We start from the raw sequence: 13,650 nt of genomic DNA on the forward strand, positions 1-13,650 counted from the left end.
ATTATCAATCTCTCTATTCATTTTATTGAAAATGTTCCAATATTGACTCATTGTTTCTTTGAGCTTGCCAATATTCACTCATTGTTACCATCTCTCGTATTATGACGGGTTACTGGTGTTCTCACAGACTCAGACGGTCCTGGTTTTATAATTCCCATTCCGAATCCTTATATATCGTATAGAAAGCGAGATACTCTGTCAGACACAGAATATCAATGTAGAGGGTTTATTTAAATCCGATAGAAATTACAAAAATATACACAAATCAAATAAGCAGCAATGTTTCAGGCTAACTCTGCCCTTTATTAAGCCTCAGCGTGGGCAGGATTTGTCAGACATATTGCTGCCTATTTTTCCTGTGGGGTATGTTTTCTGTAATTCGACTGTATATATTTCTTCTTCAATTTTGTAATATCTCTCTGATTGACATAATATCAATGCAGCACCAGTGTGTTTAAGTATCTTGCCTAATGTTTGGCATTTGCTTGGATTTGCACGGGAAAGTTATTCATTTCTTCTTGGTACTGATTTGGGTGAACTCAGAGTGGTACCCACCACTCCTTAGACACCTCTCCCCATCTTCATGCACACCTGTTTTCCCCTGTCCATGCATACCTACCTGAGGCTTCTCCTGGCACACCTGTCCCCCTCTCCTTGCACACTTTTCACCCACACCTTCCACACATGTCCCCCTCACTGTGCCCACCGGTCCCCCTCTCCATGCCCACCTGTCCCCCTCTCCTTGCACACCTGTCCCCCTCTCCATGCCCACCTGTCTGCCCCTATCCATGCACACCTACCAGCGGCCTCACCATGCACACCTGTATCCCTCTCCTTGCACACCTGTCCCCCTCTCCATGCCCACCTGTCTGCCCCTATCCATGCACACCTACCAGCGGCCTCACCATGCACACCTGTATCCCTCACCATGCACACATGTATCCCTCTCCTTGCACACCTGTCCCCCTCTCCATGACCACAAGCCTGCCCCTGTCTATGTACACCTACCTGCGGCTTCTCCGTGCACACCTGTCCCCCACTCCTTGCACACCTGTCCCCCTCTCCATGCCCACCTGTCTGCCCCTATCCATGCACATCTACCTGCGGCCTCACCATGCACACCTGTATCCCTCACCATGCACACCTGTATCCCTCACCATGCACACCTGTATCCCTCACCATGCACACCTGTCCACATTGATCATATATTTTTCTGCGTACTTGAACCTACGAGCCCTGCGTGGGACGCCGCATTCTGCCCATTCCTTGTAGCGCTCAGCGTTGTTACCGCTCTTTAAGCGCAGGCGATATAAAACCAGGACTGGTCTTCCTGACGTTGCACAGGCAGGATTGTAAACTCTGCAATTCTCCGAGGCCTCTCAGAACAGCGGGAGCCTCTGAATGACCCACTTCAGAGACCGTCCATCATGCAACGACCCCGTCTCCCCATTCACTGTCAACAATGTGCCCCCAGCTTATTGTACACGGGGCAATTCAGCACATTTTTTAAATCCGCTTTCCTTTTCTTGCCCCGCACTGTACAGAAACATCCCTGTGCCCCACTATGTGCCCCACTATGTGCCCCACTATGTGCCCCACTATGTGCCCCACTATGGGCCCCGCGCCGTAACACAGGGGCGCCGCGGGACACAGTTGGGGTGGGGGGAAGGCGCACAGTTGAGGTGGGGGGGCGCACAGTTGGGGTGGGGGGACGCACAGTTGGGGTGGGGGGGCGCACAGTTGGGGTGGGTGGTGCACAGTTGGGGTGGGGGGGCGCACAGTTGGGGTGGGGGGGCGCACAGTTGGGGTGGGGGGGCGCACAGTTGGGGTGGGGGGGCGCACAGTTGGGGTGGGGGGAAGGCGCACAGTTGGGGTGGGGGGAAGGCGCACAGTTGGGGTGGGGGGGCGCACAGTTGGGGTGGGGGGCGCACAGTTGGGGTGGGGGGGCGCACAGTTGGGTTGGGGGGGCGCACAGTTGGGGTGGGGGGGCGCACAGTTGGGGTGGGGGGAAGGCGCACAGTTGGGGTGGGGGGGCGCACAGTTGGGGTGGGGGGACGCACAGTTGGGGTGGGGGGGACGCACAGTTGGGGTGGGGGGACGCACAGTTGGGGTGCGGCACTATTTCACTAGTTCAATTGCTTTCTGAGTCTTTGTTTGCAGACGTTTCATGTTTTTAGAGAAACCCTGGTACTGTTTATTGGTTTAGTTCTCGGAGTTCCGCCCGGTCCCAGTTTCCTGGCAAACAGCAGGAACCGGTTCTGCCCCATTAACATCTCACACAGGCCGGAAATAGACTGAAGACAATGGCAGCCGAGTTCACACCGAAGCCGCGCACTTATCACACGTCACAGTCCTCTGTGGTGTAACCAAGATCAGGTCTCCGCCGGTTAGAAGCATTTGCTGCATCCCATCCAGGGTTTAGAATCACAGTGCACCAGCAGCCCCCGTCACAAGAGTAGTGCATGCATAGTACCGCCTCCCAGCAGCATGGTGAGAGGGAATACAGTTATATGGTCAGGTAAAAACCCTCAAAGCTCGGAGGTCCTGCTGTGCCCACTCTGCGAACATATCTCCCGGCATCTCAGCTGAGCCAGATTCTCCTGCGGAACGCAGCAGTGGGTACGGGAGCGTGGGTACGGGAGCGTGGGTACGGGAGCGTGGGTACGGGAGCGTGGGCACGAGAGCGTGGGTACGAGAGCGTGGGTACGGGAGCGTGGGCACGGGAGCGTGGGCACGGGAGCGTGGGTACGGGAGCGTGGGCACGAGAGCGTGGGCACGGGAGCGTGGGTACGGGAGCGTGGGCACGAGAGCGTGGGCACGAGAGCGTGGGTACGGGAGCGTGGGTAAGTGGGTACGGGAGCGTGGGCACGGGAGCGTGGGTACGGGAGCGTGGGCACGGGAGCGTGGGCACGAGAGCGTGGGTATGGGAGCGTGGGTACGGGAGCGTGGGTAAGTGGGTACGGGAGCGTGGGCACGGGAGCGTGGGTACGGGAGCGTGGGTAAGTGGGTACGGGAGCGTGGGCACGGGAGCGTGGGTACGGGAGCGTGGGTACGAGAGCGTGGGTACGAGAGCGTGGGCACGGAAGCGTGGGCACGGAAGCGTGGGTACGGGAGCGTGGGCACGAGAGCGTGGGCACGAGAGCGTGGGCACGAGAGCGTGGGTACGAGAGCGTGGGTACGGGAGCGTGGGTACGGGAGCGTGGGTACGGGAGCGTGGGCACGGGAGCGTGGGCACGAGAGCGTGGGCACGGGAGCGTGGGCACGAGAGCGTGGGCACGAGAGCGTGGGCACGGGAGCGTGGGCACAGGAGCGTGGGTACGGGAGCGTGGGGCCGAGGCGCCGGTGTCGGCGCTGCACGCACGTCTGCCAGGCTGGCAACGCGTGCAGCTGTGATCCCGGGTCCGTTGTGAGCTGCAGGGGGAAAGACTGGGGGGGGGGGGCATGGTCCTGATGTCACCTGGCAGGTTCGCCCTCATTGGCTGAACCACCAGGGGGCGTGGCCAGGGCTCCGGCGCAAGTCCTGAACAGTTTTCCTGTCTTCAGACAAATCTGCTCGAGCAACGCGGCGGCCAATGCAGGTAGTGGGGCCCGCCCCATTAAGGGGCGGTCCCTGCAGCGTGCGCTGAAGCAGGCACCGGGGACCTGGACCTTAGATGGCCATCTTTCTTTCTGTACACCTGTGTTAAGCTCCTGTAATCTGTGTAAATCGGTATCGCCGACCTGAGGAAGAGAGAGAACTCTTGAAAGCCTGTCCTGTACCAGTGTTTCCCAACTCCAGCCCTCAGGGAACCCCAACAGGTCAGGTCTTAAGGATATCCCTGCTTCAGCACAGGTGGGTCAGTCAAAAGGACTGAGCCGCTGATTGACCCACCTGAGCTGGAGCAGGGATATCCTCAAAACCTTACCTGTTGGGGTTCCCTGAGGGCTGGAGTTGGGAAACACTGTCTTGTATTATCTATTATTAGTCCAAATAAAAAAGGTCTCACCTAATACTCCTCGTTTACTTTGCACTATCGCAACTGGACTAACACGGCTATCTCTACCCAATAGTAATTAAGGAAATGAGGCCGGATTTGTGCACCACCTCACATGGAATGTAATTATCTAGAAGATTCTACCTGAAATGGAAAAATAAAAAAAGTATTCGAATCTAGGAAAATATCCTCCTGACAAACTCAAAAAGTCCCTTCGGTCTGTGTCACCCATAGCCACAAGGGACAGATTTCAGGGGTCACAGGGGTCACTATATTGGGAGGGACAGACTGAGGCCCATATATACCATGGGGCAGACAATTTCATTCTGATCATCTCTTGTACCCACCTCCTGGAGTCCTGGGTCATTACTGGAATATTGTGTTCAATGGGTAGGAGACAGCGCCACCTTGTGCTCTCATGGAGTATTGTGTGGAATTGGTAGGAGACAGCGCCACCTTGTGCCCTCATGGAATATTGTGTGGAATGGGTGGCAGACAGCGCCACCTTGTGCTCTCATGGAGTATTGTGTGCAATGGGTAGGAGACAGCGTCACCTTGTGCCCTCATGGAATATTGTGTGGAATGGGTGGCAGACAGCGCCACCTTGTGCCATCATTGGAGTATTGTGTGCAATGGGTAGAAGACAGCGCCACCTTATGCCCTCATGGAATATTGTGTGGAATGGGTGGCAGACAGCGCCACCTTGTGAACAAAAAGATTAGTTTAGGAATTGGTCAAAAGGTGAAACTGGTAACGTGCTGCAGGAGCGTCTGGAATATATTGTTTTAAAATTACACATAAAAGAGCCCCTTTAAATATTACAGGATTAATGGTTAGGGTTATTTAACAAGCAGTAAAATATTTTCTCTGCTATTTTAAAGACCATGCCTCTAAATACACATTGACTATCAAAGTGCGTTAGCCCAAAATGCGGTTTTATAGCCAAAAGAAAAAACTAAAACTGAAAGGTCTGATGGCCAAGAAACGATAAAAAGAATTTAACACGAGCAGCACGACCAAGAATAAGAAAGAGAGCATTGAAAGCTGGAGAACGGGGTGAGAATGATAGAACCAGCGACAAATTAATGGTCGCTAAAATAACGGTCTAATTTATACTCAAACGTGCATTTTTGGCTATCATTTATGCCTCTTTTTCATTAAAATTTTTGCGAGAGTGCCCGGCTCCTCTCCAGTTTGTTTACGTATATATCCACACATAAGTGTATTTAACTTGCCTTGGAACCTGCTGTGTTAGAGAGACTTTAGCAGAGCTGCTCTGCCCCTAAGGGACGGCTCAGCGGATCTCCCCAGAATTAAAGGGGAACACATTGCATGCTGGGTGCTGGGGCAGTGAGAGAAGGATCTCGTGTGAGATTTGCTTCAGGGCATGTGATCAGGTTAATGGCAGATAATCAGTGAAAGGTTTTATCATCCAGTACAGATTCATGTACCACCCGCTCCAGCGTCTCCGGATCTGAACCCCACTAACGTCAGCTCTGGGGACCCCCTGTTTCCAGAGAAACTTACCTCCGTAGGGGCGGGCCGGTATCTCTGCGGAGTTTAAATGTCCCAGTCGTGTGGGCCAATAGGAAGCCGCAACGGATGATGTCACAGGCTTCCTATTGGCCGGCGGGACCCAGGACATTTAAAATCCGCCATTTCATTAGACCGACAAGCAGAATTGCGCCGCGCTACGTGATTTGCTGATTTGAGCTAAAAGGAAACGATTGTTTTGTGCTTCTTTGTTGTGTTTTGGGAAAAATACACAAACGATTCACTTCTGCTTTCCCCGAGTAAAAAATGAGTCTGTTCGTACACAAAAAACCCTACCTCACAGTCCTAAATAAATAGTCTGCGCAATTTCTGCTGCGTCTTGAAATGACTAGACCTACAGTACTCCAAATCACTATACACAGCAGCTTTTTTTTTTTTTAAATGCAACTCATATACATGAAATGATGCCCTAACCTCTGTAGTGCAAGTAGTGTGTGAAAAGGGTTATCCCTCACCACCTTTCATTCTGCTTCAGTAAACAGGCCATGGATCCAGGTCCCGCCTTTGTAACATTGTTGCCGGACTATATTAATATACACGCTAAATATATATAAACTAAAAAAAAGAAAAAAAGTTAGTGGCCACGCGAAAAAAATCTAAAAACAGCATTACTTAAACCCCGCGTTAAGCCGCCGCCGCCGGCGTGCGCAGTCTGATTCTGGTACTTCTTGTTTCATCCTTGTGATTCCGTTTGAGATATACTTTGCTGAATGTTCACAGCAGGGGTGGCCTTCCAGTAACTCATTCCCAGAAGCCTTTGCGCTTTAGAACCATTAAAAAAAATCATGGGTAGCCAACTCCAGTCCTCAAGGGCCACCAACAGGTCAGGTTTCCAGAAAATCCCTGCTTCAGCATAGGTGGCCATCTTTGATTGAGCCTCCTGTGCTGAAGCAGGGCTACCCACTCGTATTGCGACGGTCCCCCTAGTAAAAATCACATTTAGACTTTCCACAACCTGTTCTTTTCTCCAAATAAACTTTTTGTATTTATATAGTCATATATATAGATATTTTTATATATATTAAAATTAAACATCTTTTTTTTTTTCCTTCTTCTTTTCTTTTTTTATAAAAACAATGCGTTACCCGAATGAACGACAGGGCGGGGAGGAAAAAAAACAACAACACATTAAAATGAAAATGCAACATTAACAAGTGACCATGTGGCAGAACACTGGGTTGGTTTAACGGTTGATCCCTCATGTGCGCGGTTGCCGCGGTGCGGGAGGGTTACTGGGTGGAAGCAGCTTTGTAGCGCCCCGTCAGTCGCTGGATAGTTACAGTGGATTAGTCCAGGTAGGTTTATGTTGTGCAGTTAGGTTGTCTTAACTCAGAAACCAGTCCGCGGCCGGGAGGCGCGTTGCATCATCGCCTGCAAAACAAGAACACGTGTGACGTGCGAGGAACTCCGGAGAACGCAGCGCAGAGCGGGACTTAACCACTTCAGCACCGTGGGGGCGGCGGCGCCTGCAATACATTTGCTGGCCCCACTGGTAGCAACAAGGTTGCATAATTTAAGGCAAATATCCCGGTTGGTGAGATAATGATGTCTGTTCGAAGTTACAAAACAGCCACATCAAAAGCAAGGTCGTTCAAGCGTGTCAGCGTTTTATATTGAGAGTTTAGGACCATGTGAAAATGGCCGCCAGGAACAGGGGCGCCACCACCCCGGGTTTTGGCCACGTATCTCCGGGCTTACCTTGTAAACCTCGGGGTGGAGGCGGGCGACGGGGGCCTCCTCCCGGCATCTCCGCCCTGCAACTTCTGTCAATATGGCTGTGCGGTGTCAAATGGCGCCGCGTTGCCATGACAACGGGACACTAAGTGACATCGCTACGTCACGCGGCGCCTCGTGGCATCACGTGACGCATTTGGCACCATAATGTGTCCCGTTGTCATGGCAACTTGACGCTGCGTACCCACATTGACAGCAGTTGCAGGGGGAGATGCCGCCGAAGGTAAGAGCTCAATGTACCATAAAATGATAGTTTGTGTAATAATTGTGCTAAAGGAGGAGCTCGTGGTGAGCGTCAGGGAGCGGCGGTGAGGGTCAGGGAGCGGCGGTGAGGCGCAGGGAGCGGCGGTGAGCGGCAGGGAGCGGGGGTGAGCGGCAGGGAGCGGCGGTGAGCGGCAGGGAGCGGGGGTGAGCGGCAGGGAGTGGGGGTGAGCGTCAGGGAGCGGCGGTGAGGGTCAGGGAGCGGTGGTGAGCGGCAGGGAGCGACGGTGAGCGGCAGGGAGCGGCGGTGAGCGTCAGGGAGCGGCGGTGAGCGTCAGGGAGCGGCGTGAGCGGCAGGGAGCGGGAGTGAGCGGGAGGGAGCGGGGGTGAGCGGGGGTGAGCGGCAGGGAGTGGGGGTGAGCGGCAGGGAGTGGGGATGAGCGGCAGGGAGCGGGGGTGAGTGGCAGGGAGTGGGGGTGAGCGGGAGTGAGCGGGGGTGAGCGGCAGGGAGCGTACTTTTGTTGTGAGCTACTGTACGATTCCAGGAGGTGAGAGCTTGCAGTCTCCAAATTCCAGTCCAACATCTCCAGCACTTTGTGACACTCCACCCGGGTCTTCAGTCCGAGGCAAAACAGCTGCTCGACCTGCAGGGAGAGCAGAGCGAGGGGAGTGAGGGGGGCCTGCAGGGAGAGCAGAGCGAGGGGAGTGAGAGAGGGCCTGCAGGGAGAGCAGAGCGAAGGGAGCCTGCAGGGAGAGCAGAGCAAGGGGAGCCTGCAGTGAGAGCAGAGCGAGGGGAGCCTGCAGGGAGAGCAGAGCGAGGGGAGTGAGGGAGGGCCTGCAGGGAGAGCAGAGCGAGGGGAGCGTGCAGGGAGAGCAGAGCGAGGGGAGCCTGCAGGGAGAGCAGAGCGAGGGGAGCCTGCAGGGAGAGCAGAGCGAGGGGAGCCTGCAGGGAGAGCAGAGCGAGGGGAGCCTGCAGGGAGAGCAGAGCGAGAGGAGCCTGCAGGGAGAGCAGAGCGAGGGGAGCCTGCAGGGAGAGCAGAGCGAGGGGAGCCTGCAGGGAGTGCAGAGCGAGGGGAGCCTACAGGCAGAGCAGAGCGGGGGGAGCCTGCACGGAGAGCAGAGCGAGGGGAGCCTGCAGGAAGAGCAGAGCGAGGGGAGCCTGCAGGGAGAGCAGAGCGAGGGGAGCCTGAAAGGAGAGCAGAGTGAGGGGGGGCCTGCAGGGAAAGCAGAGCGAGGGGAACCTGCAGGGAGAGCAGAGCGAGGGGAGCCTGCAGGGAGAGCAGAGCGAGGGGAGTGAGGGAGGGCCTGCAGGGAGAGCAGAGCGAGGGGAGCCTGCAGGGAGAGCAGAGCAAGGGGAGCCTGCAGGGAGAGCAGAGCGAGGGGAGTGAGGGGTGCCTGCAGGGAGAGCAGAGCGAGGGGAGCCTGCAGGGAGAGCAGAGCGAGGGGAGCCTGCAGGGAGAGCAGAGCGAGGGGAGCCTGAAAGGAGAGCAGAGTGAGGGGGGTGAGGGGGACCTGCAGGGAGAGCAGAGCGAGGGGAGTGAGGGGAGCCTGCAGGAAGAGCAGAGCGAGGGGAGCCTGCAGGAAGAGCAGAGCGAGGGGAGCCTGCAGGGAGAGCAGAGCGAGGGGAGCCTGAAAGGAGAGCAGAGTGAGGGGGGGCCTGCAGGGAGAGCAGAGCGAGGGGAACCTGCAGGGAGAGCAGAGCGAGGGGAGCCTGCAGGGAGAGCAGAGCGAGGGGAACCTGCAGGGAGAGCAGAGCGAGGGGAGTGAGGGGGGGCCTGCAGGGAGAGCAGAGCGAGGGGAACCTGCAGGGAGAGCAGAGCGAGGGGAGCCTGCAGGGAGAGCAGAGCGAGGGGAACCTGCAGGGAGAGCAGAGCGAGGGGAGTGAGGGGGGGCCTGCAGGGAGAGCAGAGCGAGGGGAACCTGCAGGGAGAGCGGAGCGAGGGGAGTGAGGGGAGCCTGCAGGGAGAGCAGAGCGAGGGGAGTGAGGGAGGGCCTGCAGGGAGAGCAGAGCGAGGGGGGTGAGGGGGGCCTGCAGGGAGAGCAGAGCGAGGGGAGCCTGCAGGGAGAGCAGAGAAAGGGGAGCCTGAAATGAGAGCAGAGTGAGGGGGGTGAGGGAGGGCCTGCAGGGAGAGCAGAGCGAGGGGAGCATGCAGGGAGAGCAGAGCGAGGGGAGCATGCAGGGAGAGCAGAGCGAGGGGAGCCTGCAGGGAGAGCAGAGCGAGGGGAGCCTGCAGGGAGAGCAGAGCGAGGGGAGCCGGCAGGGAGAGCAGAGCGAGGGGAGCCTGCAGGGAGAGCAGAGCGAGGGGACTGAGGGAGGGCCTGCAGGGAGAGCAGAGCGAGGGGACCCTGCAGGGAGAGCAGAGCGAGGGGAGTAAGGGGAGCCATGAAGGGAGAGCAGAGCGAGGGGAGCCTGCAGGGAGAGCAGAGCGAGGAGAGCCTGCAAGGAGAGCAGAGTGAGGGGCGTGAGGGGGGCCTGCAGGGAGAGCAGAGCGAGGGGGGCCTGCAGGGAGAGCAGAGCGAGGGGAATGAGGGGAGCCTGCAGGGAGAGCAGAGCGAGGGGAGCCTGCAGGGAGAGCAGAGCGAGGGGAGCCGGCAGGGAGAGCAGAGCGAGGGGAGCCTGCAGGGAGAGCAGAGCGAGGGGACTGAGGGAGGGCCTGCAGGGAGAGCAGAGCGAGGGGAGCCTGCAGGGAGAGCAGAGCGAGGGGAGTAAGGGGAGCCATGAAGGGAGAGCAGAGCGAGGGGAGCCTGCAGGGAGAGCAGAGCGAGGGCGGCCTGCAGGGAGAGCAGAGCGAGGTTGGTCCTGCAGGGAGAGCATAGTGAGGGGGGTCCTGCAGGGAGAGCATAGCGAGGGGAGCCTGCAGGGAGAGCAGAGCGAGGGGAGCCTGCAGGGAGAGCAGAGCGAGGGGAGTGATGGGGGCCCTGCAGGGAGAGTAGAGCGAGGGGAGCCTGCAGAGAGAGCAGAGCGAGGGGAGTGAGGAGAGCCTGCAGGGAGAGCAGATCGAGGGGAGCCTGCAGGGAGAGCAGAGTGAGGGGGGGCCTGCAGGGAGAGCAGAGTGAGGGGGGGCCTGCAGGGAGAGCAGAGTGAGGGGGGGCCCTGCAGGGAGAGCAGAGCGAGGGGAGTGAGGGGGGGCCAGCAGGGAGGGCAGAGCGAGGGGAGCCTGCAGGGAGATGGGAGTGAGGGGAGCCTGCAGGGAGAGGGGAGTGAGGGGAGCCTGCAGGGAGAGCATAGTGAGGGGGCCTGCAGGGAGAGCAGGGGAGTGAGGGAGGGCCAGCAGGGATAACAGAGCGCCTGCATGGAGAGCAGAGCGAGGGGAGTGAGGGGAGCCTGCAGGGAGAGCAGAGCGAGGGGCGTTAGGGGGGCCCACGGAATCAGTGTGACATCCTGCAGTCGGAGAGACCAAGGAGTCTTGTCCCAGTGGAGAAGAGCAGCCTCGGAGAGGCGCGAGTCTTGTCCCAGTGGGGAAGAGCAGCCTCAGAGAGGCGCGAGTCTTGTCCCAGTGGGGAAGAGCAGCCTCGGAGAGGCGCGAGTCTTGTCCCAGTGGGGAAGAGCAGCCTCGGAGAGGCGCTGTACCTTTAGATACTGGATGGCTTTCTGCACGTTCCAGCCATGGTTCTGTAAGGCTGCCTGGCACTCCTCCGTGGTCACTCCGTGGACCATTTCCTGAACCTATGGAGGAGACAGATGTACCAAATGATCACTAGATCCAGAGTCAGCGAGACCCACTGGGGAGCATAAGGAGACATTCTTAGAGCTGCTACAATGATGGAAAGTATAACAGATACTACAGGAACTACACAGAGATGAGGACATTTAAAGACCATTTGGCACAAGCAGTCTGCACGTTATCCACTCACAGATCTTCTCACTACGGTTCCCACTAATCTGATCTCGGCGCACTATCGGCATTCACTACGTGCACTGAATGGAAGGGGTGAAAGTATCACAAAGTATTGGTGGGGCTTGAGCTCCTGGGTTAGAAGGAACGCACGAGGATGCCGAGATTCTGGACACAGCAGTACGTGCGCAGACTCCCAGACTTCCAGTTCCACGCGTCCGTGTGAGGACGTCCAGCGCCGCCAGCCATACAAACACTGGTGCTTTCATCGCAGAACGCGTGGGAGATATCAAAGGCAACGCGCTCTCAAAAACAATGGTATCCTGCCACGGGTGCCCGCCACACCCACATCCCAGAGGGATAAATCTGCCAAAGGCCACGGGCGCCCGCCACTGGTCTAGTGTCAAAACAATAAAGAAAGTATATATGAAATGATATTAGACCAACGTTTCGGTCCGATTACTTAAATCTTTATCAGGATGACGGACACGCTGATCTAATGAGATTTAATAAATAAATTCACTATTCGCAGCCTTCATTCCTTCTTCGCAGAACAGACACAGGCGCCACATTCGGGCAGGTACAGGGCGATACTGAGCTTAGCAGTAAAAAATAGCTACCTTTGTTAAAGAAAGTAACTGCAAATATTGACAGGACTGTTTTTTTTCTTGTGATTTGTTCTCCCCGCCAGTCACAAACATCCACAATTCACAGAGACCACGAATCTGCACCAATGTTTCACACAATTCTAATCTTAGCACCTCTAGCAAGAGTAACAAGAGTAACAAGAGTAACAAGCTGTCACAGGGGCGGCCAAATCCAGTCTTCAAGGGCCACCAACAAGTCAGGTTTTAAGGATAATCGCCGCTTCAGCACAGGTGGCTCAATCAAAATGGCCAGTTGGTGGTTCGAGGGCTGGAGTTGGCCATCCCGGAACTAGCAGATGATGGGTGGATGTTTAGGATAGATTGAAAGATAAAGACTCGTGTCATTAGAATCACAGATCCCCATCATAGAAGATGACACCAGCAATGTAACTCCGAATACTCCTATCACTAACGCTGACCAGCTGCACCCAGGCTGGTTTTGTGCTGTACATGGCAGACGCCCTCACCAGAACACCCTCCTACTGTCTCAGTAAGTTCCTCCCACGTACCTCTTAGGCCTCGGCCAGGCTCCCCGCTGGCGTGCTGAGGCTCAGGGAAAGCGGGTGCTTTCCCTGGCCTTGCGGTTTCTTTCCCTGCGCGCCGTTAGGGGGCGGGCCAGTGAAGTCACGGAGCTGGTTCGCCCTCATTGGGCGATTCGCTCACGTGACCAGCCCTGCGCTCCGGCAAGCGGGGAAATGTTAAAATTTCCCTAAGACCTGCGCTTCCGCAAGCGCGCGGAAGCGTAGGCGAGCCCCTACTAAAGCCGCTCTAATTGCGGCTGTAGGGGCTCAGTGCTGAGCGGGAGTGCCTCCGCCAGCAAGCAAGTAACATGGCCGAGGCCTTAGATTGTAAGCTCTTCGGGGCAGGGACTCCTTTTCCTATTATTTTGCCTGAAGCACTTATTCCCATTATGTGTAATAATATTATGTAACGTGTATTGTAAAGCGCTATGAACCTGCATGGCGCTATATAAATAAAGCTATACATACATGCATACATACATACATACATACATACATACATGCATGCATGCATACATACATGCATGCATGCATGCATACATACATACATGCATGCATGCATGCATGCATGCATGCATGCATGCATACATACATACATGCATGCATACATACATACATACATACATACATACATACATACATACACACACACACACACACACACACACACACACACACACACACCTGCAGTCCCAATATGAAACACCAGGTGGTGCCAATTCACCTTAGTTAAAAATTCACCAGCGGGAACATGAGGTCAGACGCAAACTGTTACCTCCTTTGCTCATGGAGATTTTGCAAAGCGGACATTTTTAAAGTGGTCCTACCAATTTTTAAAGAAGATATCCCGAGATCTCCACAGTGTAGAACTGCAAGGAAATGATGGCTGTATAAAAATCCCATCTGATAAAATACTATACCAAGAAAACGATTTATACATTAACTGGGAATTGTGAGGGGTGTTACATACAGGCATACCCCGCTTTAAGTACACTCACTTTAAGTACACTCGCGAGTAAGTACATATCGCCCAATAGGCAAACGGCAGCTCACGCATGCGCCTGTCAGCACGTCCTGAACAGCAATACCGGCTCCCTACCTGTACCGAAGCTGTGCGCAAGCGGGGAGACTATAGAGCCTGTTACACATGCGTTATTTACATCAGTTATGCACGTATATAACG

General features: G+C 55.7%; 1 protein-coding gene across 7 annotated transcripts in view; it reads right to left on the bottom strand.

Annotated features, from left to right (window-relative positions):
* Nucleotides 1–5,899: 5,899 nt before the first annotated feature.
* Nucleotides 5,900–13,650, bottom strand: part of TNK2 (tyrosine kinase non receptor 2) — a 52,693-nt gene continuing 44,942 nt past the window's right edge. For 2 of the 7 annotated variants that reach the window (XM_075571000.1, XM_075571004.1), the window contains 3 exons: nucleotides 11,035–11,130; nucleotides 7,980–8,107; nucleotides 5,905–6,899 (listed from right to left, as the gene is read on the bottom strand). In XM_075571000.1, the coding sequence (XP_075427115.1) occupies nucleotides 6,893–6,899; nucleotides 7,980–8,107; nucleotides 11,035–11,130 (231 nt within the window). In that variant the 3' untranslated portion in view covers nucleotides 5,905–6,892. Of the gene's footprint in view, nucleotides 6,900–7,979; nucleotides 8,108–11,034; nucleotides 11,131–13,650 lie in introns of all 7 variants that reach the window. The other 5 variants (XM_075571003.1, XM_075570998.1, XM_075570999.1 and 2 more) reach the window with 5 other exon arrangements.

Source organism: Ascaphus truei, chromosome 14, assembly GCF_040206685.1.
Source record: "Ascaphus truei isolate aAscTru1 chromosome 14, aAscTru1.hap1, whole genome shotgun sequence".
In the NCBI taxonomy this organism is placed as follows: domain Eukaryota; kingdom Metazoa; phylum Chordata; class Amphibia; order Anura; family Ascaphidae; genus Ascaphus; species Ascaphus truei.